Source organism: Mirounga angustirostris, unplaced genomic scaffold (assembly GCF_029215605.1).
Source record: "Mirounga angustirostris isolate CCGP_5_RB_7025 unplaced genomic scaffold, mMirAng1.0.hap1 SCAF_5, whole genome shotgun sequence".
Taxonomy (NCBI): Eukaryota; Metazoa; Chordata; class Mammalia; order Carnivora; family Phocidae; genus Mirounga; species Mirounga angustirostris.
The window spans coordinates 160,136,712-160,164,669 of NW_026991713.1; the positions used below are offsets into that span (position 1 = coordinate 160,136,712).

Sequence of the window (27,958 nt, forward strand, 5' to 3'; positions counted from 1 at the left end):
GGAATGCACTCAGAGGCCAAACCTAAGGGCCACATAAGCTGCTCACACATGCCTTGCGTCTGGGGCTTCCCCGGCTCCTTCCTAGCAGAGTCCCGTTCATCACTGGGCACCAGACCTCACATCAGGGCTTTCTTCACTGCAGCTACCTGCTGTCGGCTACCAAGGAGCCCCAGGGGCTGCCTGCTGGTGAACACGTGTCTTTTCTCATCACTGCGTGAGCTCCCGGGCTGCTCACGGCCTCCCTCTTCCTAAAGTGTGAAGTGGGTTCAGTGTGGCCTGGACGCCACCTGCCGGGGCAGGCCAGGCTAGCTACCTGGTCTTATATGCATTATAGATGCATATACATGCATCCTCTTCCTCATCTACTCCGCGCCCTGCAGTCTCACTAAACATTAGAGCCAGAGCGTTCTTGGCAATCAAGTTCAACGTCTCTCCCGATAAGGAACACCAGCCCAGAGAGGCTGAGGTTTGTCAAACAACGCTCAGTGATGGCGGCAAGATTGAAATGTGTTCCTTTTGGCTTCTGGTCTAATGCTCGCGCCCCCAGGGCAGGCCGCCCTGAGCGGTTTAAGCGAATGTGTGAAGTTTCCTTCTTTAAAGACGATTTATGAACACATCAGGTTGTATGTGTAATAAAATCACTGGTACGAACTGGAGGTATTTGTGGGGGTAACAAAGCAAGTGTAGGCAGGGAATACAAGCCAGTTTCCAAAGTGCCCTGGGTAAGATGTCAGAGAATAAAATGTCCAGTTGTTCATACTGCTTTTAAAAAATAGGATTTGGGGTAAATTTCAAAGAAATCAGATAGGATTAAACAAATAGAGGTTTTAGGTAGTTGGTTGAGGTGGCCTGGTATGTTTTGTTGAGCTTTCCAGCAGCCAGAACAAAGACAGAAAAGCAGTAAGTTATAAAAATCACAGTGTTTGTAATCCTTTTTTTTTTTTTCCTGTTTAGGATCAGAGCTTTCCCTGGTACCGAGACCCAGAGAAAAACCTTTTCCTATGGATCTTCATAAAGGCAATGCTATGTGATATAAAAGACACATTATTCATTCTGACTTTCATGCTCCAGTTGAGAAAAGACAAGATGCAAGTTGTCTTGGTCTAAGATGGTGGGCAGGACCTTCTATTTCTTCAGCACAGAGACAGAGTTCGTGAAGGCAACTTAGCCCACATCCAGACAGCCCGTTTACCACTAGGAACGCAGGCAGGGGAACCCGGGCTCCACCTTTGTGCGGCCCCAGAGGAATGAAACTCACACAGACTCGGTCTGTTCCACCCGAGATGGAATGGGTCCTGCACCTTTCCTGCCATTGGGGACGTCGGGAGAGGCAGAGGTACACAGTTTGAGGCAATTCAGAAGAACGTGATTTTCTCACGGTGGAGTCACTGACCTTTTGCAAGTGACGCAAAGGGAATGGGCATTAATTACCTTTGCTGCAGTACCTCCTCTGTCTCGCTGCCAGCTCCCCGAGCCAGGCCACCGCGTCTCTCTGTGTTCGCCCGCCCTCAGTGCCTGGAGCACGGCCTTACACGGAACAGTACTTAATACATACTTAGGAATAAATCATCTACTTTCCTGAATCATGCTTCCATATAATTATCCATCCTGTGTACGTCTTACTAAGTGGTGATTTCTATTCATGGGCATCTTCTCTAGGGCTGGAATTCCAGAACATCGACACAATACAAAGACATGCCCACGGGCACCGCACGCATCTCACTGTGCTAGGCACACTAACGACATGACACTGCACTTAACCATTAGAAGCCTGTGATTCAGAGCACACGTAGGAAATCAACCTACAGAGGTTGGAACAGTCGTAACATCTCCAACGAATGTAAATCGGAAACATGTATCAATGTGTACCTGAGTCACCTGCCTTCCAGCAGGCCACACCCTATTCTGGCACTGTGAATTGGATTTCTTTCTACACTGCCTGCCCTCCTTGGAACTCTGCTGAACCGGCTTCGAAAGATTCAAACATCCTCAAAGGAAAAATATCTCCAGATGTCTTCAAATACAAGAACATCTGACAAAGGAGAGGAGAGATCAGATCAAAAGAATCTCCACACAGCCCTGACTCTGGCTGTCCTTCCACCGAACTTGGGACTTCCCCTCCCCAAAGCAAAGCCGCCCCCGGTTACCTACGTAGTAAGGGCATAAATGTCACTGGTCTCATCCTGGAGCAACCAGCCTTGGAAGACCAGGTTCTGTGGTTTCATCTGTAACTTCCAGAAATGAATTAACTACCTCCCTGCCTTTCCCCTCCCCATTTTTACTCTTCCTTCAATACCTGTTGGGTTAGTGCTAGGGGATTATTAAAGAGGTTTTTCGGACAAATAGGTAAATGAGGAAAACGACAATAGTGTTCTAGATTGGAAGTTTCTGTAAATCTTTCCACTTTCACTCAGTAAGCTATAGAGTTATATAAATTACTCTGGGCTCTACTGTTAGGTGGGTGATCCTATCAACAGGGACTAGAAGCCTCAGAAAAGGCTGATTGTATTTAACAAACAGCCCTGGAGGTGGTGGTCTGAATGAGCAGCTATCTGATCTAGAGCAGGCCTAAGGAGTCCAACTGGTCTTAGAAATAGTGAAGGTTTCCAGTTTCTACCACATTTCTTCCCTACCCCCTTAAAGTTTGAGAAAACTATTATTATATAACATTATACTGAAGTGTGGGGTTGGGAGGCATAAAATATGCCAACATGCCAGTCATGTTCTAGGTAAGAACCAGAGCAGTGGTAGGGTAGAAAGTGTCTAAGATTCTACTTTCTTTTAATGAGACACACCACGGGCATGCATCCTATTTAATCTGGGGAGGGCCTGGTAGTTCAGGAGAGTCAGACAAGAGCACCCAGAACACCTAAGAGGTAAGTGTAGGACTTTCGAGAAATGGTAAGAGGAACTGGATTACCTTAGCAGCAGACAAGGGGGTTTCGGTCTTCAGGTCCAGAAAAGGTCGGCATGGTGGGTGATCAGTTGCTTCTCATCTCTATGGAGGGCGAGGCATTAGTAACGTGGCTTCAGGGACAATACAGGGACTCACCCTAGCTGTGGGGATCGACGTGACACAAAAGCGTATAGTGCAACAGACTTCTCAAGGAAGCTGTAAAATCTCAATCTCCCTTTTATCTTCAAAACCAAGATGCATGTGGTGTCATCCTGACCAGACTCCTGAAAGTTCTACTCCAACAAGAAATCTGGGATCAAGTTGCATCCGGGCTCCCACGTGGAGGAAAACAGGAAACTTCCAGCATGTTGGGTCTGCTTGAAAACAACTCTCAGCTACATGGAGGGACCTTGAACGATGCTGGACTTGGCAGTCCCACGGCAGAGGCCTCGACATACCGAAGGAACCCAGACAGGACAGTCTTCTCCACTTTGCTAAGGGAGAAGTTGAGAGGAACAGACTGGTAAAAAGTTAGAGGCGGAGGTGAGAACACGAGGCGGACTCTTAGTTGATTTATATTCTCAAGTTTGTCTTGGGAATTACACTTCATAGCTAAGAAAAGACCGCTTCCAAGGGTGAGGGTGGGGAAAAATGGCTAACAGGGCACGTAGGAGGAGAAGAGGTCAACGTCAAAAAGTTTTCCTGAATTCATCAGTCTTTCCCTTAGGCGGGTTCTCGGGGGAATACGTGGATGGTGGGTGTGGCAGAAGCTTTTCTCTTGAATGAACTTCCCGATGTTTGGTGAGGACAGAACTCTTACTGAAACGTTTGCCACATTGGGCACAGCCGTAGGGCTTCTCTCCAGTATGTATCCTCCGATGCTCTCGAAATCTTGTACAGTTATTGAAACTCTTTTCACAGTCCACACATTTGTAGGGGTTCTCGCCAGTGTGCACCCTGCGGTGGGCACTGAAATGGGAGCTGTTGGTAAAGCTCTTCCCGCACTCTCCACACTGATAGGGCTTCTCTCCAGTGTGGGTTCTTTGATGTATGATAAGACTCGAGCTCTGACTAAAGCATTTTCCACATTCCCCACACCTGTAGGGTTTCTCCCCAGTGTGGATTCTCTGGTGGGCACCAAAGTTGGAGGAGTCATTAAAGCTTTTCCCACAGTCAAGACATTTAAAAGGTTTTTCTCCGGTGTGGATTCTTTGATGTCTGATTAGGCTCCTGCTTCTACCAAAGCACTTCCCACAGACACTGCATTTATAAGGATGTTCCTTCTGGTGGGTCATCCGGCACATAAGACGAGCATTCCTTCCAAAGCTTTCTCCGTATTTGAGCAGTCGATAGGGTCTCTTCCCCACGAAAGGCCTCGGATGCACTACAGCTTTCCCTAAATCTCTCGGCTGAGACGTCAGCTTTCCCTGTCTGAAGCCTTGAAGGGTTTCCCACTGTCTTCCTGAGATGCATTCCCTTTTACGGTATTTACCTGGATCAGCGTTCTGGGAAATGACCCTTTTAGACTTTTCTATTAATGCCCTATGCTGCTCCAAGTCCTTATATATTACCTGGGTTGTATCCTCCTTGATACTACCTCCAATTTCAAAATCTGAAAGGAAAAAAAAAAGACGATAAAAATTCCAGACCAGTCCTGTATTATGTATTAACATAAACAACCCGCGACTCGTCTGCGTTAGGGTGCCTGTGTACTTCTCTGACCTCTCGGGTCCTGTTACCCTTCTCTGATTCATTATGCCTTATTTTCATTCAGCTCCACGAACAGCCAGTAATACCTAGTACAAAGCAGGCCTTTAGAAATGTTTTCTGAATGGCACTGAAATCCAAGCCGTTACTCCCCATCCAGATCCTGAGTAATGGGGGACGAACTTAGCTTTCTCCCTGAAGTTCTACTCCTACTCACCCTGCTTTCAAAATTTCACATCTGCGCTAAAACACACCGTACCGATGTTGAGCAGATTCTAGTGATCACGTTCCAATTCCTTAATGGACTTCCACGTTCATCAATATCTGATCATATCCTACCCAAGGCTATTTCTTTCTTCTCCTCAAATTTCCTTGGCCCTGTTTTTTCCAGCTGTCTCACACACATACCTGGGTTCAACTTAACTCTCACCACTCCCCACTGGAATTACCTTTCCCTCACTCTCTCATCTATGTCCCATGCCCACTGCAAGGGGCATCCTGGATACCAGCTTTTCCAGGAGGTCTTTTGGACCGACAGGCTTTGGAATCACAGAGCTCTGGTTCTGATTCCATCCTGGTCACTTACTAACTGTGTGGTTTTTTGTGAACTTTTTATTATGGAAAATTCAAACATACAGAAAAGCAGAGGCTACAACAGTATGTAAAATGAATTTCCACAAACCACTCAGCCCGCATTAGTGATGATCTCCTCATGGCCAATCTAGTTTCACCTCTATTCCCACCCACTTTCTGCTCCCTCTACCCAGATTATTTTGAATCCAATTCTCGACATTGTATTATTTCATCCAAGTTTGTTTGGTCCCCAAACCCTTGTTCTTAAGCATTTTGCTACGCTGCCTTGTTTCTACTTGCCAGTTTCCACATCCCTGTCCTTGCATACACTGAGCTGAAATTGCTGATATCCCTCTGCCCTCCAATCCCAAGTGGGGTGGCTGTGGCGTGGGTTGGGAGAGGAGAGCAGCCGTCAATCAGTCCATTAAGTTAAGTGAAAGCCCCAATAATGCCATCTTTCATTTAGCAGTTCTTCTGAAGTGTTCTCATTGGGTCCAACATGGTCCTGGGATTTGGAGGAAATCACAGCCTTGTGGTTGGCTCAGATAGAGTCTGACAATTTAGTGTCAGGTCTGCAGCTCAACTTAAAAAATGAGATTCACAAGGGATGGTACCAAAAGATTTTGTTTCCTGGAATCAAAACATGGGTTATAGAGAACTTAATGATTTCAGCCTTCAAACTAATTTCCCATATAAACACTAGCAGGAAGCATATGTATGCCTCTTCTCTAGTGTTTGTTTTGAGTGAGCAGAGTGCTGGAAGGAAAACAGTAAGAGGTAAGGACAGAAAGATAAGATGAGCTCAGACTGAGGATGGCTGTGGAACCTTAATACAAGACTGATGGGGAAACCTGGTCTGGAGACTTTTACAAAAGTCTAGGGAAGAGACAGAGAAAGGCTGAACCTTTCTCACCACAGGTAGCAGCTGTGGTAACTAAAGAGGGGACAGATGGAAGTTCTACCACAGTTGGGAAAAAAGCAGTCTCTGCTTGGATGTAAATAATGAGAGAGAAAGCATCAAAAGTGCCTCTGAAGTTTTAAGTCTGGATGTGGGAGGACACAGGGAAGAGCCAAGGTATGGGAAAGAAGACAGTGATTTTAGTTTTAACAATTTTAAGTCTGGGCTGCCGTGGGAACAGATGCCCACAGGGCGCCGGCAGTCCATGGGAAATGAGCAGGTGGGGCGGAGAACCAGAGTCAAGTCTCTCTCTCATTTTGCCCCTGCCTGTCCTTTTCCTCATGCATGTCACGAAGGACTGAGACGTTTGTGTCTTGAGCCTATGGACACACCTCCTTCCTCTGACTTTTTTCTCATGTATAATTGCAAGTTCTTCTTCCCCACGGAATTTGCAGGCGCTATGAAACACTGACCCATACAGACAAAATCCGAGGCTGAGGTCTCAAAGACTGCATCACTAGAATGCCAGGTCCCTCCTTGAATGAAGCGCCATGAGAAAGAGGCTTTGATTTACTCATTGCTAGATCCCCTGTTCCTCACATAGCACAGGGCCCCTCAAATGCCTGTTTAATGAACAGACTGATGAGCAATATGCCCAGAGTTACTGATTCTTGAGTAAATCACACTTCCCCCTCGATAGTCCTTACCACTTGGTCTTTGCAGTAGACCCGGAGGCCCCTGGAATTCTGACTCTTGCACAATTTCCTCCTCACTCATTCTCTCGCTGCCGGAATCTTCTATTATCGCCTCTTGCAAGGCCTCCTCAGGCTCCCAGCCTGTCGATTCCTGGGGTTCAATCTCAACATCCTCTCCTTCTTGCCCTGAGGGTGATGGGACTTCTTCTGGAGTGGTGGTGGAAGGAGCGGAGGCCCGAGCGTTTATCAGGGCATCCATCTCCTTGTAGAATGCGCAGGACTCCAGCACGTGACCATTTTTCACTTTGCGGTAGCTCTTCTGGAGGCTTTTGAACTTGGTCCGGCACTGTTCCGGGGTCCGGAGGAAGCCACACTCCCGAAGCTGTTCCGCCACGGCCCCATACAGCTTGCTTTTCCGATGACAGGCTTGGAGAGCTTCGTAAAACCGAGTCTCACGGAGGATATCAAGAAAAGTCTTGGTTTCCTCGTACCCCCAGTGCACACCTGCCATGGAAGGAAAAAATACAAAGACATAAGAAAAAACGTCTGCAGCCTCGAAACATGAGGGGTAAAAGAAAACAGATCCCCTTCATGGTGGCAACAGGAACTATGATACGCCGGGGGAGAAGATGTGCAAAAAATGAGAGGGTCTATATAAAAAAATCTATAATTTACTGAAAGACATAAATGAACTAGAAAAAATGGAGAGACACTATGTTTCTGGATAGAAAGACTCAAGTTGTACAGATATCAACTCTCAAATGAATCTATAAAGTTAACATCCTGATAGGATTTTTAAACTCAAATTGTTAAACTGATCTCAAAGTTTATTTGGTAGAGTAAGAACGTAGTCCCTCAGATCTGCCATTGTTATGGCGATTAACCAAGGATTCAGCGGTCTTTTTAAAATGGTTAAAACTAGGGACACCTGGGTGCCTCAGTTGGTTAAAGTATCTGCCTTCGGCTCAGGTCCTGGGATTGAGCCCCGCATCGGACTGCCTGCTCAGTAGAGAGCCTGCTTCTCCCTCTCCCTGCTGCTCTGCCTACTTGTGCTCTCTGTCAAATAAATTAATAAAATCTTTAAAAAAACAAAAAAACCAAAAAACCCAAAATGGTTAAAACTAACAGACTAGGACACTCTTTTAACCAGTCTTCCTTAAAGAGCAGAACTACATCCAGAGTCATTTTTGAGATCACTGAGTCCTCTACTGTGAGAGATGAAATGACTTGCAAGATGAACAGATGTTCTGCTTCTATGGCAGAATCAAACTTTTCAGGACATGTCTGCATACAGTTTGTTAAACTATGCTTTATGTGTGTTTTGTAAGTAGGAAGAAGTCACTTCTATGCTCGGTCTTACCCCATGCTCTCCTCCACGGTTAGCCCTGCATTCCCGCACTTGGAACTGCCCTCCTGTCTACGGATTTCCAGACTGGGGAACACCTGTACATGCACGATGCATCTTCCCCATGTTTTCCTGAGCTGTCTCTTTTGAATAGATGCAGTCATGAGTGCACCCCAGCTCTCCTAGCCTGATTTATTTTTCCACTCTAAGAACTTACCATCTTTTTTAAAAAAGATTTTATTTATTTGCTTGAGAGAGAGGGAGGAAGCACAAGTGGGGGGCAGAGGTAGAGGGAGAAGCAGGCTCCCCACTGAGCAAGGAGCCCAATGTGGAGATCAATCCCAGGACCCTGAGATCATGATCTGAGCCAAAGGCAGACACTAACTGATGGAGCCACCCAGGCACCCCTAGAACTTGCCATCTTTTCATAAGGTGGAGTGGAGAAACTTTCCTAAAAATAGTAATACCTGGCAATGTCTCACTGCATTTCACCAGAATAAAGTCTCTCATTTTGCCTTGCCTATCCTTTTTTTATGCATATTATGAAGAACTGAGATGTTTAACATCTGCAGAATGCCTTCCCCAATTTTTATCTATTACCTCATTTAACACTAACAATCCTGGAATCCTCAGTCGCGTTTTACTGATGAAAAAACTGAAGCTCAAAGTATTTACAGGATGGGTCTACTGTCACCCAGTTGTTAACTGCCAGGTTAGTTCTGCGCATCCCTAATTTCAACACAGGCTTTCATTTATATCGTATGCAGTGTATCTTTTTCTGTCTTTTAATTTCAAAGTCTCTGTGTCATATACTTAAATATGTATCTCTTGTAAGCAATATTTCATTGTTTTCTTTAAATGACTGATAGTCTTTTAAGTTTGTAACTAATGACATATTTGGATGTATGTCTACCATCTTACTTTTTTTTCCCATTGGACTCATCTACTTTGCGTTCCTTTTTCTCTCCTTTCTTGTCTTCTTCTACAATTTTGTTTTTAAAGATTTATTTAAGAGAGAAAGAGAGAGACAGAGTACAAGCAGGGGGAGAGACAGAGGGAGAAGCAGGCTCCCCACTGAGCTGGGAGTCCAATGTGGGACACCATCCCAGGACCTGGAGATCGTGACCCGAGCCAAAGGCGGACGCTTAACCATCTGAGCCACCATCTGAGCCACCCAGGTGCCCCTACAATTTTTTACTTTCGTTATATATTCTTTTACTGGTTATCCTAGACAGTATAACAATGTATCTTTGCCTTATTACAATCTGACACAACAGGCTGCTTTATACCAATCCTCAGATGTGGGCTCTCCAGAGTCCTTTGACTCTATTTACCTTCCTTCCACAGGCTGCAAATATTCAAATCCATGCTGTGCTCTAGCCTGAGAAAGAACCTTCACGGCCATTACTCAGACTGCACCAGGGGCAGCAGCAAACACCCGAGAGTACGTTCAGTGGTTAGTGGCAAGGCGCTCACGACAGCACTCCCCAGGTTTGGCGGCCTCTGGTCTACTTAGTCCTTTTACCACAAGCCCCTATCATCCATTTTCATACCCGAAGCAAAGAGCACAATTCTTACCACTCAGGTTCTGAAACAAGACAGGGGCACCACGAATCTCAGACTTCCGGATAAATTCAATGCCCATTTCATCACCATCAGATTCTTCTGCGGCGTCTTCCTCCTCCACCAAACTGATCTGTTCTTTAGCACTGATATCAACTCTCTTTAGTCTGGGGAGAGAGAGAATCTCCTTTGGCTTATCAGCAGATGAAGCATGGGCTGCAGGGTTCAACAGAGCGTCCATGTCCTCAAAGAAGGCACAGGGTTCCAGCACGTGGCCATTTCTCACCTTCCGATAGCTCTTCTGGAGGCTTTTGAACTTGGTCCGACACTGTTCTGGCGTTCGGAGGAAGCCACACTCACGCAGCCACTCGGCCACAGCCCCGTACACCTGGCTGTTTCGGGGACAAGCCTGCAGTGTCTCATAAAAGCGAGACTCCTTGAGAATGGCGAGGAAAGTCTTCGTTTCCTCATAGCTCCAATGCACGCCTGCTATCTTCTCATCGTCTAAACCCCAGTGCTGCTGCTCAGCCCACATTCTCCCCACACTGCGCACCGGGATCTGAGCAGCACGAACCGGCTTCTCCTTGACGTGGTGGCTGCGTAGAATAATATTCCTTTTGTTCGAAGAGTGTAGACCTAAGGTCCATGGCTCCTTTCTTTGCTCCAACCGGGCAATCTTGTTAGACACAGACATGGTACTTCCTACGGAAGAGAAACACATTTCATGCGAAACCAGAGGTCAGAGCTGCGTGCCCTCATCTGCTGCCCTCCTGGACGCTCGTTTACACCTATCCTTGAAAGGTCTTGTCCAATACCTCTCTCTTCTAGAGCCTTCCTCAACCATGACAGAGCACAGCACAGGCATTCTTACTACCTCTGGTATCGTTACAGTTATCCTTACACCTCTCTTCTTTGGCACCATCATCTACTAAACTTACGTTATCATGTTAGTTCTCAGGTATATACCACTTCTTTCTCTGGCTAGTTCTTAAGGGAAGACCTTTAAGGGTAAGATACATTCTATTACCTTTGATTCCCTCTCAGCGTCTAACATTGTATTGGGTTCAGCACCTGCTGTAACCAGTATTTGTTACTTATAGAACCAAGTGTGCTTGTATTTGGTCCCCACATACTCCCACCCCCACCCCAACACATGTGCGTGTGCACACTGGGGCTAGGAGAGATACGTCAAGAATTTGGGGATACATGTGGCAAGGTTAATAGGAAAGAGACGAAGGACAGGGAAGCACATGGATAGTCTGTTGCCTCACAGCGCTGTGGAGATCAACATGTCTTACATGTGAACCCTGACCCCACTAAACCCTGCTTTACTTTTGGACCAGGGGGAAATTTCTTAATCTCTGAGCTTTGGTTGCCTAAGGAATGCTGGCCTCTATTCACAGAAATGCCAGGAATATTAAATAAATGATCGTCTGTAAAGTATCCAATGCTCAACAGGTATGTAATAAAATTTGGTTTTCTTCTCTAGATAACACACACACAGAAACTTCACAGAATTGTCAAGAGAAGGAGCATCACATCAAATCCTTTCTGAAAGAACCCTGGGGATGGAGATTTGTTCTTTATTTTTACATGAGCGAGGAAAGTGTAGGGTTAATGAAAGCTCGAATATCTATAAGGACCAGGCAGGCAGTGCAAATGAGTGAGAAACGCAGCAGTTCAGCATGAACTCCTGGGTTCAGCTCTGGCCAATCACTGCTATGTGAGGAGGTGGGCCCATGGTGTCTGACGTTTGATTTTTCAAGAGATACAGGATATCCAGATTTACAAACTAATAGTAAATTAAAATGCTGTGCAAGGCCAAAATATGTGTATAGACTAGATTCAGCCCATAAGCCATCAGTTTACAACCTATGATAAAGGACTGGGGCAGGTGTCTCTGGACCTGGGTCTTTCTACATGTCATCACAGTCGACCCTTGAACAAAGTGGGGCATAAGGAAACCAACCCTGCACAGCTGAAGATCCGTGTATAACTTCTGACTCCCCCAAAACTTAACTACTAATAGCCTACTGTTGACCGGAAGCCTTACCAACAACATGGTCGATTAACATGTATTTCGTGTGTTATATATATCACATACTGTATGCCCATAATAAAATAAGTTAGAGAAAAGAAAATTAAGAAAATCATAAGGAAGAGAAAATATATTCACATTTCTGTACGTATTTACTGAAAAAAAATCCATGTAGAAGTGGACCTACGCAGTTCAAACTGTCTTGTTCAAGGGTTGACTGCATGTGTGAAGGTGCTGGGCTAAATCTGAATTCTCCAGGGATGATCCCATCCCACCAGGGGCACACCTGACTCAGGACTCTCACGCAGCACACTCCTGGGTCCAGATGCTGTGGGAGCTGAGGTCGCGCCAGGAAGGGCCTGCACGTGCAAACCTAGGCAGACAGCGGGGATGCCCGCTGCTCTGGGGTGACCGCCTTGCTACCACTGTGTCATTGGTGCCACTCTACACTGGTCATTGATTTCAGCTGCTTTAATTGCTTTCTAATTATAAATAATCGTTGGTGTATCTTTATTTGCTGAGTCTGGCATGGCCCATTTTATCATCTCTATGCTTTATATGTAGTGTTGTCCAACAGAACTTTCTGGGATGACGGCAATGTTCTATAACTGTGCTGTCCAATACAGCTATCAAATATCCTGACGGTGGCTACAGTCACTGAGGAACTGAATTTTTTTTTTTTAAGATTTTATTTATTTATTTGACAGACCCAGCGAGAGAGGGAACACAAGCAGGGGGAGTGGGAGAGGGAGAAGCAGGCTCTCCACTGAGCAGGGAGCCCGATGCGGGGCTTGATCCCAGGACCCTGGGATCATGACCTGAGCCGAGGGCAGACGCTTAACAACTGAGCCACCCAGGCACCCAGAACTGAATTTTTAACTTTATTTAATTGTATAAATTTAAATTGCCCTGTGTGTCTAGTGGCTACCCTACTACCACATGTTTACAGCCTCTCTAGTGTGAGTTTGTACACATTTTAGGCCTGTAATTTTATTAAAAAGTAGTCTTTGACTTTTAGCTTACGTATGAACGAACTTACGCCCACTCCTAATGCAGATGACAAATCTTTCAGAAGTCTGCTTGTAAAGTGATACATCAGTGGTTATGTGTGCCTGTGAATCTGTGCTATTTAAATCATTCACAACACACTACCAAGGTTATTGTATTGAAATTACTTTCTTCCTTCCATCTGTAGGATTTCCATCCATCCAACAATTATTTGCTGGCCACCCACCCATGGGTCCAGCTGTGTGCAAAGTGTTGGGTTACTGCAGTTAAATAAGAACAAATCATACAAAGACCTTGTGACTTCACGGAGCTTTTAGTCTAGTAGGTACATATGTGTAAGCTTATATTTAAGTGGTATGAACATGACAGTCGTATATAACACCTCACCAATGTTTTCATCCCTAAGTGAGAAGAACACGTATATATTTTAAACTGGAAGAGAGGAAGGAGTGAGGAAGAGAGCATGGACAAGTGATTACTAGGTCTGGTGAGCTGGCCACAGAAACGACTAGACAACCCATGAGGTCCTTTAGGTGGTGACACTTACAGCTATTGTATCATCAGTAGAAATAAAGATATCAAAAATCCCCAAATCTTTTATGTGAAAAGGGAAAGAATCCTTACCCAGGGAGACCATGTTCCCAACACTCTCTTTCCTAATATCCCGGTACAGGTCTCTGTGAGCGGGAATCTGATGTACGCTCTTTTTGTAGGAAAAACCTCTCGCCATGTGGACATCTTTCACTGGTCCCTGTAACAACACTAACAGCAATGACTACCAAGATAACCACATGGGTCTTCAAAGGATGAATGATCATGGAGGAAACACAGAAGGGCCCCAAAGAAGAATTAAAATCAGGGAGCCAAGTGTGTATGATGTGCCAAATGAAGAAGATATTATAAAGAATCATAAGAGGGATGATTCAGCAAGGAGTCTCATTAGTCAGACGGCTGGGTCCAGTCTTCCCTGCAAAAGGAGTCAGGGGGGAACAGTCTCTTGGAGGGAGTATAAAAGTTTGAGGACAGTGAAGGCACAGGAAATCCTTGGGACTGAATACCCTAGGAAGGCAGAGAGAAGATTTACAATGTACCTGAGACACAATAGGTAGTCGTGTGGTGGTTACTTCCTGATCCACGCTGTTCCATTCATTAGCAGGGGCGGGAACCCAGGGAGAAGGCAGAGCTGTAAGAAGAGAAAGAAACAATCAGGGCTCTGGGCTCTGGATCTTTAATTCATGCAGCTTCTCCTTTTAAGAAATGAGCATGCATAAAAAAAAAAACCCAGCAAATATAAATTGATCATTTCATCAATGATTTCAGAACAATGCCCGAAACCATGGTACCCTGAAACAGGGCTCACAAACGTGAATGCTTGCAGGGAGTTAGCAGGCAAAGTGCATCATGAAGGGGGCCAGGTAAGGAATGGGGGAACTGGAGAGCACATACACCACTGAAAGGGTATATTGCCAATGCCCACTTCCACTTAATGCTTCATTGTGAGACAATGGGCCTGCTATCATTAGAGCTTCTGATATTTTCAGGAGAAGCCAGAAATCTGGACTTTTGCATAAAATCTTAAAAATCTTAAACCTTGAGAACTAAAAACGAACAAATGAATAAAACTCCCAAACCAAAAACCCTTTGTAGGTAAAACACAAGTCTGACTTGGCATGTGAGTTATCAGTTCGCAATCTCTAGGATGAGTTCATCAACGCTTTAATATGCTAAAGAAGTTAGCACACGTAGATACATAGTCCTGGAAACGACAGGCAAATACAGTACACTTCCTCAAAAGGTAGGAGGAAGATATATACACGTATATATGGCACAGTCTGTGGTCTAACTTCTACTCTGGAACCCTCTATCTAGGGAAAACTTCCAGAATGAATATTACTGTGATCAAGAATTCAAGAGCTTGTTCCACCACTTTCTAAAGAAGCAACCTGAATCACTTCCGTGGAAACATATTACAGATATTCCCTGCTTTTCGAAAGTTCCTGTTATGCCACTTTGTTTTTACAAAAGGCATACATTAGTACCTATTTTCGCTAACTAAAAGAAATCCAAAAAAAGGATTTTCACGCTTACAAAAAACGGTGAAAAGCGCAGATACTGTTCAGTGTCTGTTTCTCAGCAAGCTGTTACAGAAGCAGTGTGCTCCTGAGCAGGGAGAATGGCACACCACAGTGGCACTGTCCCGCTAAGCACCTCAACAGAACACACTTTTCCACGTTGTGAATCCCTGGATGGCAAATCCAGAAACACCATACATTTATTGGAGTAAGCTTATCAGCCAAAGTAACTGAGAGCATGTGATCCAGGGGAACTCTGAAATCCAGAAAACATTAATATTTGCAATGAATTCTATCACAATATGAATTTCAGGAAAGATAAGGAGGTTGGGTACATAGTAGTGAATCCTGCCACTTGGTGAGGGGTTGTGTAAAATCTGTCTGAGATTGGAAGTTTAAAAATAATTGTGCCATTATGGGAGAAAGGGAACTAACATTTATTGACCACCATATGTGCTGGTCCCTTTACGCTGCCTCCTTTAACCAACACTAACAACCTTATTATTTTCCTTTTACAAATGACAGAATGGAAAGTTTGAGAAGTAACCTAACCAAGGCCACACAGATAATGGATGGCAGAGCTAGGTTTTGTGTCCGGGCTGTCTGTCTCTAAGGCCTAATCGCTTAACCTCTGTGCGTTAATGCTCCTTTCCATATTACTTGCCTAAGGACAGACAGACAGAGGTACAGAGACAGGAAGATATAAACCCAAGCCTTCTGCTGTAGGTCCAGTGATCATCCCATCCCTCTCTCTCAGCCTGACACCAGACTGCGGGGATGAAGAGATAACAGTGGACGGGGAAAGACAGGGTGTTCGATTTCCTCTTACATGACTTACTAATGTCCAGGGCAGCTAGGAAGCCTGTGCTCCCTCCTCTGTGAAATCTTATTGTTTACCACTTTCATATGCTACTTCTGTGATGCTTCACTTGTGAGCCAATTTTTTAAAGTAAATATCTTGGGGTACCTGGGTGGCTCACTTGGTTGAGCGTCTGCCTTTGGCGCAGGTCATGATCCCAGGGTCCGGGGATGGAGCCCCGCATCGGGCTCCCTGCTTAATGAGGAGTTTGCTTCTCCCTCTCACTCTCCCTCTGTGTTTTCTCTCTCTCTCTCTCAAGTAAATAAATAAAATCTTAAAAAATATATAAAGTAAATATCTTGTTTCTCTTTCCAAACAGTTTTTAAAGTTGTTTATAGTCAGCCAAGAACACAGACACATGCACACATGGCAGGACTGAAAAAACACAAGCTGGTTATGGAATGGGAGATTCTTAAATTTCACGGCATGACCTTGAGGCCAGTCCGGGCAAACTAAGTTTTCCCAGAGTCCATCTTCCCAGATGCCTTTTACTTATGCTGCACATATTCCCAACTCTTGAAGCAAATGAACACTTGCTCCCCAAATATTCCATTTATTTTCAAATACGTATTGAGGGGATCTTACTGTGAGCAAGTCATGGAGTTAGGGTTACAAAATACTTGTGCAATTGTCTCTGCACTGGGAATGCTCTGAGTTCTTCTTACCATTCCTGGGTAAAGGCCAATGCTCTCTCTTTCGGTTCAGCTGCTCCTCATGTCCTGAGTGGAGGCTTCCAGCTTCCTCCAGAGACACCACCCTGGGTTGAGTCTCCACCTGCTCTGGCTGAAAGTCCGTTACCTCCCATGCTGCTCTCAGTGGGACCTGCTTCTCTGAGGGCACAGGACTGCTAACCTGGGAAATAAAGCCAATGCCATAATGGAAAGAGGGAGGAAAACAGGGCCCGATGAAGACCAAACTTCCCCCAGAAAGATATCAGAGAAGGACAGGAGATATGAGAAGGAATGAAAATTTCACTCCATGCCAAGTGGAGTCTCCAAGGGCATTGGGTAAATAGTACTGTCCAGAAGTCTAGGGATAAGGGAACAGGAGAGTGCTCTTCATTAGTATACAGAGGGGGAAAAATCTATCAGGAGTAAAATACACAGCCTCCTTAGTATTAGAATAGATACTGAGTCCTCACATCTCTTAGGTTGAGAGAGCAGCAAAATAAATTCACTAGTGAACTGAAAATATAAAATTAATTTCCACATGTAGTGTCTATCCCTGACCAACACAGCAGCCTGCTGATAGTCAAATCTTTATACGAATGCAAATCCCGTGCAAGGTGAAACTGCAAATCTTGCAAATCTTGCAGGATTTCATGAGGTTAATGAAAGGGCTGTTGAAAACAACTAGAAGACCATGAAATGCCACTGACGGACGAAGATCTGGTGGTTAAACTAGAGAACAGTGACAAGGATGATGGCATGAGGGCACCTCAGAAGATACACATTAGAATATTAAAGGACTAGAGAGGGCCCTGGGATAACTGATGAAGTTTGTGCTTTCTTTCTTTGCAAAAATAGCCCTCTTTAGAATCAGGCTGCAAGAGTCCAACCCGGCAAAGCATAATGCATTGTTCTCTCATATAATTTTTGGGAAACATTATGCCAAAGACGTGAACAAATACGTCGATGCATAATGTTTAACTTCATTTGCAAAATACTATTTCAAGCAAGATTTTTTTTTTCCTATTTAATATGAAATTCCGATCCTCTTTTAAGTTGATTCACTTTAAAGGTCTCTCATTAGTACCATTTCTCCCTCCATAATAAGCCCTATCTGCAAGGCATGCCTGTCTCCCCCGCCCCCCGCCGCCCCCACCTTACCCATCTCCTTCTTTCTAAATACAACAATTTGGAAAATCCTCTCTCACCTGCTGTCTTAGTCTTCCAGTCTCTTTCTCCAAATGTATTACCAGGGCCACCGCCTCCTCTCCACTTTCCGGACACTGCTTCTGTGCCCACGCCTGAATCTTCTTCGGTAAAATGGTGAGAAACTGTTCAATCACCAGCAGCTCAAGGATCTGCTCCTTGGAACGCATTTCTGGCTTCAGCCACCGGCAGCAAAGTTCCCAGAGTTTACTGAAAGCTTCATGGGGTCCAGTCACATCCTCGTAACAGAATTGCCTGAAGCATTTGCGAAAGGTCTCGGACTCAGAGCTCTCCGATCCTTCCAGAGTGGGTTCCGCTGCCCACTCGGGGTCCTTTTCCACCTTCATTATTAAGCATTCCTCAACCTCCAGGGGAGCGTCGATCTGAGGGTCCAGGGATACAGCCATGCTCCAACCCGGGGGTCAAACTCACGTCTAGCTCAAAGTAGACTCATAAACCTCCGAGAGCTCCCTGCTTAATGATTTTGGAAGTGTGGGAGGGCAGGGAAGTGGAAAACGGCAGTGTCAGCAGGCACAGGGTACTCCGGGCTCATTAATCAAATCTATCCTAGGCGCTGGAAAAGAAGAATTTGTACCCTAAGGTCCCAAACCCGGGCTCTTCTCCAAACAAGATGTGGTTTTCCAGGGCGCATCTCTTTTAGTGCAATGTCCGAAGGAGCAAGGCCAGGGAACCGGGAGAAAATCAGGGGGGACAGAAAGAGGGGTGGGCGGGGGCGGACGTCGGGCCGGGAGGGGGCTGGGCTCCGGGGAGGCGAGGCCCCGGGTGGGTGGGGCCGGATGTGCAGGCCCCGCCCGGCCGGGGGTTTGGGGTTCCGGGTGCGAGGCTCGGCCTGGGAGGCGCGCCCAGGCCGCTGCGGGTGGCCTGTGAGGCCGGCGGTGTCCGAGGCCAGCGCCGGGCTCTTCTGGGCCCAAGGCGGTCCCGGCCGTCCTCAGGAAACCTCCGCACGCTGAGGAAAGGCCGCGAGGCGGTTCCGCCCCTGAGAGGAGAGAAGCCGCGGGGACCCAGCGAGGCCTCGCACAGGGCGGCTGTCGGCCCCGCGCGCGCGGCCTGTTCCGCTCCGCCCGCGGACTGCGCGGGGGGTGCTGGGAGCCGCGGCCACGCATGCGCCGCCCGCGACCGCGCGCCGCGGGGTCCGGGAGGCTTCCTCGCGGGCGAGGGGCTGGGGAAGAGGGCTGCGTGGTGGACTCTCGCGAGACGCGCAGCGCAGCGACTCGCCGCTGAGGGACTTTAGGAGTGAGGAGGGGCGCGGAGAAGCTTCGCGGGGCGGAGGGACACAGTCGGAGGCCGAGCAGACATTTTGCGGGAGAAGATGGAACAGTGTGGAAAAGGAGAGTGGGAGGCTTCCCTCAGCCGTGGAGTCTGGGAGGCGGGGAGACGTCTCTGAGGTGAAGGACACTACTGGGGAGGCGGCGCAAAGGCCTTTCTGTAGCGGAAAAGGCAGTGGGAGCGGGGACTCCTTTGCCTGGCGGAGGGGTCTGTCGCAGAGGGTGTGGACATCTCCGGGGCATCCTCTGAGGGCGGCGACTGTCGCGGACTGCTGCCCTCGCGGAGGGGTTCGGGCCCCGGTGTCTTCCTGTGGGAGCACCTGGGCGACCCCGTCCCGTCCCTTAGGGGGGCGCGGGGCCGCCCCATCCGTCCCTCAGGTGAGAGAGCACCTGGGGCGGCGCGGGTGTGCCCTGTTGGTTACCTCCTGTGGGGGAGCACCTGGGGCGGTCCCACCCAGGCCCCCAGGGGCGGCGCGGGGGCGCCTTGTCTGACCCCCGGTGTGGGAGCACCTGGGGCAGCCCCGTCCAGGTCCCCAGGGAAGGCGCGAGGGCGCCCCAGCTGTTCCCCACCTTCCCCTCCTCCGTGGGAGCACTTGTGCTTGGCTCCATCCCGTACTCCAGGGCGGGCGAGGGGACGCCCCGTCGTCTGGGGGTCCTGCTGCCCTAGCTCTGGGGAAGTTGATGTGGCAGAACGTGAACCAGGGGGGTCTGGGCCCAGAGTCCCCGCTCCTCCCTCGCCACCCGCCACTGTGGTTGCTTGGAGGAGCTGTCCTTGCCTCCCAACTTCTGTGAAACTCAGAGCGATGCCTGCCCGCCCGCCCACCCACCCCTTTATTGATGAGGTGCCAGGCAGTGTTTTAGGCACTTAGCATACATCAGTGGGCAAAACAAAAATCCCCGTTCTAGGAGTAGGTGGCCTATTAGAAAAGAAAGCTTAGTGACTTCTTTCTCAGCAGAAGTCTTAGATAAAACTCAGTCTACAAATTCTAGCTGCCCAGAAGCTAGGAGTGTCGTTTATGTGACAGGCATTAGGTGAAGGGAGGGTCAGAGAGAATCTGTGGGGCACCCAATGTATGCCAGGGGTTGTCTTTGCACAGTTTACTTTTCCTTCTCTTTAGTATTTTTTGAGCATCTATTTTGTGCCAGGCGTGATGATAGGTGGTGAGCAAAAGTGGGATCCGTGCCACTTGCACTTCCAAGTCTGCTGGGAGGGGCAGGCATTAATCAAATAATCAAATAAGCTAAGGTACAATTGTAACTCCCACAGGTACTCCCCAGAAGAGGAACGTGGTGGGAGGATCTACGTATATTAGAGGGATTTGACCTAGTCAGGAGGTCTGGGTAGGTTTCTTTAAGAAGTATTGCTAAGGATGAGATCCCAAGGAGGAGTAAGAGCTGGTTAGGCAATGTCTAGTCCTCACAGAAGTCCTGTAAAGCAGATATGGTTGCCTCCACTTTACAGTTGAGAACATTGAGATCTCAGTGAGGTGATGTAACCACCCAGGGTAACTTCAGGTTAATGGCAACTCGGGATTCAGATTCAGATAAGAAAAGGGTCTTTTATGTGCTCATTGGGCCATTTGGTGGTTTTAGGAGAGGCCGGCGTCACAAGCAGCTCAGGGACGGGAGAGTACAGGTCACAAACTCACAAGCCTGCAGAGCTCAGGCAGGTAACATAAATGAGTGAAGTAGGCAGAGTATAAGACAGTAGGGAATGGTGGGGACTGCAGCAAGCTGGAGGCCACATTTTCTGCCTAAATGAAACAGCCAGGTGGAATTCAAACACTTGGCAAATACATCTATTTGTTTCCCCCACCAGAATACTAGCTCAATGAAGCAGGACTTTTTTTTTTTTTTTTTTTTTTTAAGCCACATGTGCCGGGTGCTTACAGCAGTACTTCACTGAGTAGGCACTCAACCCCATCTGCTGCCCATAGCCTCTGAGCAGTTCTTGCCATGTGTGCACAGTTTCACAGATTTTGAAGCACTTTTACATTCCTTTTCTCGTTTTATCCCTCACTCTCTCTTTTGGCTCCTCATTTGCTTCTGACATGGCTATTGCAGTGAAAAGTCCTTAATGTCCCCCCCCCCCAAATATTTAGGTGTGTCTTTCTTTTGTACCTCTCCACCCTCTTCATATTTTAGCTCCTCTCCATCCTAATGTGCTTGGCATTATATCTTGGTTTCGTCTACTTATCTAGCCCATTTATATTTAAACAGTGTCTTTTTGTTTTGCTTTTGTTCTGATTTAGAGCTTTAGTGTATTGACTTTGGGCCCACCATCACAAGCACTTCCCACACTCAGCCTCAGTTCCTGCAATTCTAGGCTGCCCCAGCCGCTTCTTGTCAGGTGGTGCATGAAAAGTTTCGTTTCTTAGAAACTGTTTTCCTGAAACATCTCGCTCCTCAAGAAAGTGATCATCCGTAGACATCTGAACTTCCTATTCCATCACATGCACTTCCAAAAGACAAAATCTCACCTGCATGGGAAAGTTATAGCCTAACCTCCTCAAGTTCCTCTTGGAGCAGAGGGTACTGGGGCATGTTCATTATCTCTCAGATGTAGGATCATAAGATCTTTAGGAGTAGTTTGTTGTTTTTTGTTTTGTTTTTGTTTGGTGGCCTCTCAGTAACACACACCAGTATTTTTTTTTTTTTTTTTTAAGTAGGCTCCATTGTCAGTGTGGAGCCCAGTGTGAGGCTTGAATTCACCACTGTGAGATGAAGATCTGAGCTGAGATCAAGAGTCTGAGGCTTAACCGACTGAGCCACCCAGGTGGCTCAAAGAAGTAGAATTACAAAGAAGTAGAATTAACTCTCATGTTCTCCTCTTCCAGTTTTAACAATTAGCAACTCATGGCCAATTTTATCCTCCCTATATCTCTACCCACTCCCCAATCCTGGATATTTTGAAGCAAATCCCAGACATCACATTTATTCATTTGTAACTATCAGAAGGTATTGCTAAAAGACAGGGACTCTTGTTTTAAACATAACTTCAATACCATCAAAAGCTTCCTGTTAGCATCAAGAATTCCTTGATACCATCTTTTAAAAACAGTTATTTTTTTGAAAGGTGGTTTGCAAAGAAGAAAGGGTCATAGATGCTGGATGGTAAAAAGAACAGATGTCCTCCACATTTTCTAATTAGGTGTTTACATTTATTTTGGGGTGAAAATGTTGGTGACTTGAGAACAGAAGATCAGATTGTGGAAAAAATAGTGAATCAATAGAGGTCAATAAAATCCAAAGTATGAGGCAGATCATACTACTTGGAGACTTCTTGGAGGGGTGGTTATTTTCTTAAGACTCTGTCCTCTGAGTTGACCCAAATCCAGAGCCACTGTCTTCAAATGATCCCCAGCGGAATGTTCACACAGCCTTTCCTTGGTAGTATATCTATCTGATATCACATTTGTCGTTGTACAAGCTGCCGTAGAGTGACTTTTTCCACGCCATTCCTCTGTCCATGGTGCCGATCCACAAGCCCTTTGGCCGGCAACCACGGGTTATAGCTTGCTTTAAATACCATTGGCCAAAAGTAAGGTTACCACAAAAGTAAACATTAACTATACATTAAATAGATCCAAGAAGTGCTATCTATGCCTATGCTACGTTAAAAAAAAATCCAAGCTAGAGAATTTCCTAGTAATGCCAGTTACTTCTCATTTCTTTAATGCCCTGAAAATTTTATCCATTTCTTTAAAAATTGAAAAGTGGACATGAAAAGGTTGAGTATATTGGTGTGCCTATTGTGGACACAGTATTTTCAAATATGATTTATTAACCAAGCCATAACTAGGTGAAATAGTTTTCCTTTTCACAAATTAAAAATCACCTCTCCCACTGGTTAATTAATGACGGTCAGATCAGCTGACAGAATAACAACTGTTAAAATGTTCCAGTTCCTTTCACTCCACTGAGCAATACAATAATGAAAAAATTTCAACTATATATGAATATTTAGTAGTCAACAATTTTTTCTGTATATCTATGAGGCACCATGCTAGGCACTAGTGGGATAAGTATAAGACATAATCCTTTTACTCAAAGTATTAAGAGTAAAATGGGGAAAATCAGTCATAGAATTGTCATATATTGGATACAGTGTCCTTCATCTCCTATTACAGTCTTTAGTTTAAAATCTAGTTTGTCTGGGGCGCCTGGGTGGCTCAGTTGGTTAAGTGTCTGCCTTCAGCTCAGGTCATGATCCCAGGGTCCTGGGATCAAGCCCCACATCGGGCTCCCTGCTCAGCGGGGAGTCTGCTTGTCCCTCTGCCCCTCCCATATTTTGTTCTCTCTCTCAAATAAATAAATAAAATCTCTAAAAAATAGAATAAAAAGAAAATCTAGTTTGTCTGATACGAGGATGGCTACTCCAGCTTTCTTTTAATGTTCATTAGCATGATAAATGGTTCTCCACCCCCTCACTTTCAATCTGGAGTTGTCTTTGGGTCTGAAATGAGTCTCTTGTAAGCAGCATATTGATGGGTCTTGTTTTTTATCCATTCTGATACCCTATGTCTTTTGACTGGAGCATTTAGTCCATTTATATTCAGAGTAATTATAGAAAGATATGAAATTAGTGCCATTGTATTACCTGTAAAGTCGCTCTTCCTGTAGGTTGTCTCTGTTCCTTTCTGGTATTTGTTACTTTTGGTGTCTCGCTCTGCTCAAAGGGTCCCCTTTAATATTTCTTGCAGGGCTGGTTTAGTGTTCACAAATTCCTTTAGTTTTTGTATATCTTGGAGACTCTCTATCTCTCCTATTCTGAATGACAGCCTTGGAGATGGAAGACTGAGTATCAGTCCTGGAACTCAGATCCTGATGTCCGAACCCCTGATTTTTCCCTTTACAAATACTGTCAAGTGAGACTGGCTATCCTTCGAGCTGTCTTGTTTGGTTTTGAGGCCAGAGGTCCAGCTGTGTCTTCATGTATGTGTCTGGTTCTGTGCCTATCTCTGGAGTTTGAGTAGGGTCTAAGTAAGTACGTACTTGACCACACCCAAACTGTGTGATTTGAGAATGGGCTAGTGGGTCATTTTCCAAGGGAGGTGCTGTCCATACCAGTTCTCTAGGGTTGTTGGGAAGATAAGATATATGTGTGGAGCTGTTGGTTAGTGTAGCAGCTTGCCATAAATAGAGTCTGCTTGAGAAAGAGGCCCACACAGAGGAAAGCAGGACCCCAAATGGGGAGGGTGTCATAGAGTTCCGAAGTCATTATTTGAGCATCTAGATCCAACAGCACCTGAAGTCAGAGCCCCTGGTCTTTATTTTTTGAGCCATTCCATTTCTTGCTTTGCTTAAGCCACTTTGAATTAAATTTCTGTCACTAACAACCCAAACAATTCTGACTAATATGCAAAATAAGTATTTTCTGTGTTATCTTGGATGACTTAGAAGTTACCTCCATTTGATTGACAGATGAGGGAAGGGCAGCTTGAAGGTTCAGGTACTTTGTACAGATCTTACGAGTAGTCAGTGGAAGACTGAGGATTTGAAAATGTTTTTAGTTTTGGTTTCTCCAAGAAACACAAGCACCTATGATTCCAAGTCTCCTTTGGAGATGCTCCGTGCCTGCTGCTCTGTTCCAGAACTGACTCAGCGAGTTGTCGGACTGACTCGAATTGTTTACACAGTCTGTGAACTTGCAGTTTATGGTGTTTTGTAATTTTGTTTTCCCTGCCGTTTCGCTAATACGGCTTTGTGAGCAAACATCGCCTGTGATTTAAATTCACCACAGTAATGAAACGGGCGCGCACACACACGCAGGCACACACGCTCCTTCAGAACGTCCACAGCTTTCTGATTAATCACATGTGTAAAGTGCAGTGTTTACAGGAAATCAGCAGGTGGCAATTAGCATCTTGGAAATTATCTGGGAAACACAACTGGAGCTGCCACTTCAGGACGGAAACATGGCAGTAATCAGCGAAGTGACAGACCCCCTTGGAGCTGGGAATGAGAGGGGCTGGGAGCAGGGGGCTGCCAGGCACACAACAGCTGGTGGGGGCAGCCCAGTGTGGATCACAGACTGTTTGCCAGCCTTGTTCTTTTCCTCCCAGTGCTCAAGAAGCAAGTCTTTGGGTGGAAGTAGTTGAAATAGTTGCCTGGCAGGCAGACCGTCTGAGAACAACCTTTGAAAAACCCTCAGCACCACCACCAACACCACCACCACCATTCAGACCTCGGTCTGTGCACAGCTAGACGCTGGCACTACTGGAGTGGTTGTTAAAATGGGGAACTATTTCCATACCGGTTAGTAAACAGCTACTGTTTTGAGCCTGCTGAGTGGCATTTCACAGCTGCTTTCCCTGGGGAAAACTTTCACCTCTTCAGGAGCCAGTGACCAAATGGTGAAAGCCTGAATCCTGCTCTGGTTTTAAGTCCAGGGTCCATTCTGATGGGTCAGTGCCTGTGCTGTCTGACTGTTAAATATTTCACGTATCACCCCTCAGGAGTTTCGGTGACCACTGCAGAAGGCAGACACAGAGGATGGGCGAACCGGAAGGAGCAGGAACAGAGGACAATGCACAGTGCATTTTATACTCGAGGTGCTCTTCATCCGTAATTGAAAGAATAGATATATTCAATATGTATATGTATGCCTACGTCTAATCATCTTTGTATCTGTATCTATACCTGCACCTAGACCTATGCCTGGACCGTCTACGTCTACATCTGTCTATACCTGTAATTCTCTGTGTTGGAAGGGGCAGTGTTGCCATGCTGTATCATTTGCTAGCAATGTGACCTAGCAGTGAGAATGATGTCAACCATTGGCTCTCCACACTGGCTGCACATTAGAATCACCTCTTGGAGCTTTTGCAAACTGCCGATGCTTGGGCCCCTCCTACGGAGATTCTGGTCCTGTGGATCCAAGATGACGTCCAACCATCAGAATTAAAAAAAAACCGAAACAGAAACGCTCCTCAGATGATTTTAAGGTGCCACTGAGTGCCCCTAAAACCTTCTAAGCTTCCACTTCTTTAAGTAATGAGCATAAGTGCCCATTTTGCAGGATTAGTGAGATAATGTATGTAAGGCTTTTAGCAGAATTTGGGGCAAAACCACTCTATACATGTTAGTTTCATTGATAATTAATATTCGGTACTTTAAAAAGCAGCTTTTATTATTTTTTTTAATTACGTGGAGAACAGGTAAACTCATCCCAGTTATAAACAGTTCATATCGAGTAAAAAGTGATGGCGAGTATCCTTACACCTTATGTGCACAGAGGCAAACACTCTTAGGTTCCCAGGTGTATCCTTCCTGAAATTTACCTTTGCCTTTACTTACAAAAACGTTCACCTTTGTGTAAGTCTCTAATGATGTAAATAGAACCATTTGCATTGTTTGGTGACTTCCTTTTTTCACTTAGGAATAGGTCTATATATCTCAGAGATCTCTCCATGTCGGTAAATACAGGTCTGCCTTGTTATTTTAACGATTACATCCATCACATGAACAGTGGAAGCACCATAAGTTACTCAACCGCTCCCCATACTAGTGGGCATTTTACGGAGTTTCCAAATTTTTACTCTTCCATAAAAATCTGCAGCAAACACTTTTGTAAATGTGCCTTTGTGTGTGGGGGTGTTGGAGGAGTTTTCTTTAGATTATCCCTACAATCGATAGTGCTGGGTCAAAGCATGCATTTTACTTTGCAGGTAATATGATGTTAAATTCTGCCTAATTGCTCTCCAAAAAACTGTGCCAATTAGCATTCTTAATGATGAATGAGCGTGCTTGCTTTCCATCTCTTTTATTTCCCCCAGTTTTTTAAGGGAGATATTTTTGTTTTAGGAATGGACAGCCCATAGCTGGGTAGCAGGACTTAAAGAGTCTCTGTCTTTTCCTTTTCCCTAATGACAGTGAGCACTTTTCATGTGCATATTGGCACGTGAAGTTTCTGTTCAAGTATTTCACCTTTTAAGAAGGTGGGGCTTTGTGCCTTTTGCATTTTGGCGTATGGTCCATTTCAAATTCATTTTTACATATGCAGTGAGGCAGAGGTGGAGATTCTTTTATATTTTTTTCCTGTATGGCTGTTCATTTGTTCCAGCATCATTTGTTAAAAATTCTCTTTCTTTTGCATTGACTTGGCACCTTTGTTGAAAATGAGTGGATTGAATATGTGTAAGTCTTGCTGGACTCTATTCTGGTCCATTGATTAGCCTCTCCTTACTTTGAGTCTTTGTCTTTTAATTGGAGATTACTGATGTAGTTTGTTGACTCCCTTCCATTGTCCGAATTTTAAAATCAGGCCCAGTCTTTCCTGGTGACAGCAAGGGATAAGAAAAGCAAATAAGAGAACTGTCTGACTGCTAGAAAGCCAGTTCACAAACACATCAGGAGACTGAGCCCAGATTTTTACTTGTGCTGGTGTTGCCTGCCACTGATCAGTGGCCATCAGGTAACAGAATTAGGCAACCTGGCTTTACCAGCATTTGCTACCTAAGTTATGACCGTGTCAGTGAAAGATAAACAGGGCTACAACCTCAGCCCAATTCCAAGCCCATCTCCCACTCCTATCCTTTGCTAACAGCACAAAAACCTCCCAAACTATGCCCCAGACCCTCTGCCCAAGTGGATAGACCCATATACAGTTCTGCCTATAATCACTGTTTATTCTCTCCACTTTATTGGCATGTGACTTCTGTAATTGTAGTATCATTAACAAGAAGAGGAGACCCTCTGTATCAGTTTGCTAGGGCTGCCCTAACAAACTTACCATAGACTGAGGGGCTTAAACAACAGATATTTATGTTTTCATGGCTCTGGAGTCTGAGATCAAGGTGCTGGCAGAGTTGGTTTCTTCTGAGAGTCCTGTCTCCTTGCATCTTCACATGGTCTTCCTTTTCTTACAAGGACACCAGCTATATTGGATTAGGGTTACCTTAATGACCTCATTTTAACTTATTCACCCCTTTAAAGACCCCCATCTCCAAATACAGCCACATTCTGAGGTCCTGGGCTCTAGGGCTTGAAAATGTGGTTTGGGAGAGGACACAATTCAGAGACAGTAACACTCTTTAATGGAGTGGTCGGACATGGGCTGGCCCCATTCAGTCACAGGAGACTCCCTGCTGTACTTGGCTGGACTCAGTTATGATTTCTGCTCACCTCACTCCTGTGGCCCCA

The 27,958-nt window shown here is 45.7% G+C and overlaps 1 protein-coding gene and 1 long non-coding RNA gene across 4 annotated transcripts; one reads left to right on the forward strand and one right to left on the reverse strand.

Annotated features, from left to right (window-relative positions):
* Positions 1 to 1,247: 1,247 nt before the first annotated feature.
* ZKSCAN2 (zinc finger with KRAB and SCAN domains 2) lies at positions 1,248 to 18,259 on the reverse strand. Of its 2 annotated transcripts, XR_006790809.3 has the most exons (8): positions 17,531 to 18,259; positions 16,320 to 16,506; positions 13,815 to 13,906; positions 13,348 to 13,474; positions 9,693 to 10,379; positions 6,782 to 7,273; positions 2,921 to 4,508; positions 1,248 to 1,393 (listed from the first exon to the last, which is right to left on the reverse strand). XR_006790809.3 is itself a non-coding variant. In XM_045875189.3 (7 exons), the coding sequence occupies exons 1-7, from the start codon at positions 17,933 to 17,935 to the stop codon at positions 3,586 to 3,588; spliced, it is 2,913 nt and encodes a 970-aa protein (XP_045731145.1). In that variant the 5' UTR covers positions 17,936 to 18,259; the 3' UTR covers positions 1,248 to 3,585. The 2 variants fall into 2 exon arrangements, 1 of the variants encoding a protein (XP_045731145.1); XM_045875189.3 differs by having other exon boundaries at positions 1,248 to 4,508.
* A 353-nt stretch (positions 18,260 to 18,612) lies between these two features.
* LOC135364566 (uncharacterized) lies at positions 18,613 to 27,793 on the forward strand. Of its 2 annotated transcripts, none has more exons than XR_010411931.1 (2): positions 18,613 to 19,192; positions 25,273 to 27,793. It is a non-coding gene; the product is annotated as an uncharacterized LOC135364566 (long non-coding RNA). The 2 variants fall into 2 exon arrangements; XR_010411930.1 differs by having other exon boundaries at positions 18,613 to 18,934.
* Positions 27,794 to 27,958: the final 165 nt, after the last annotated feature.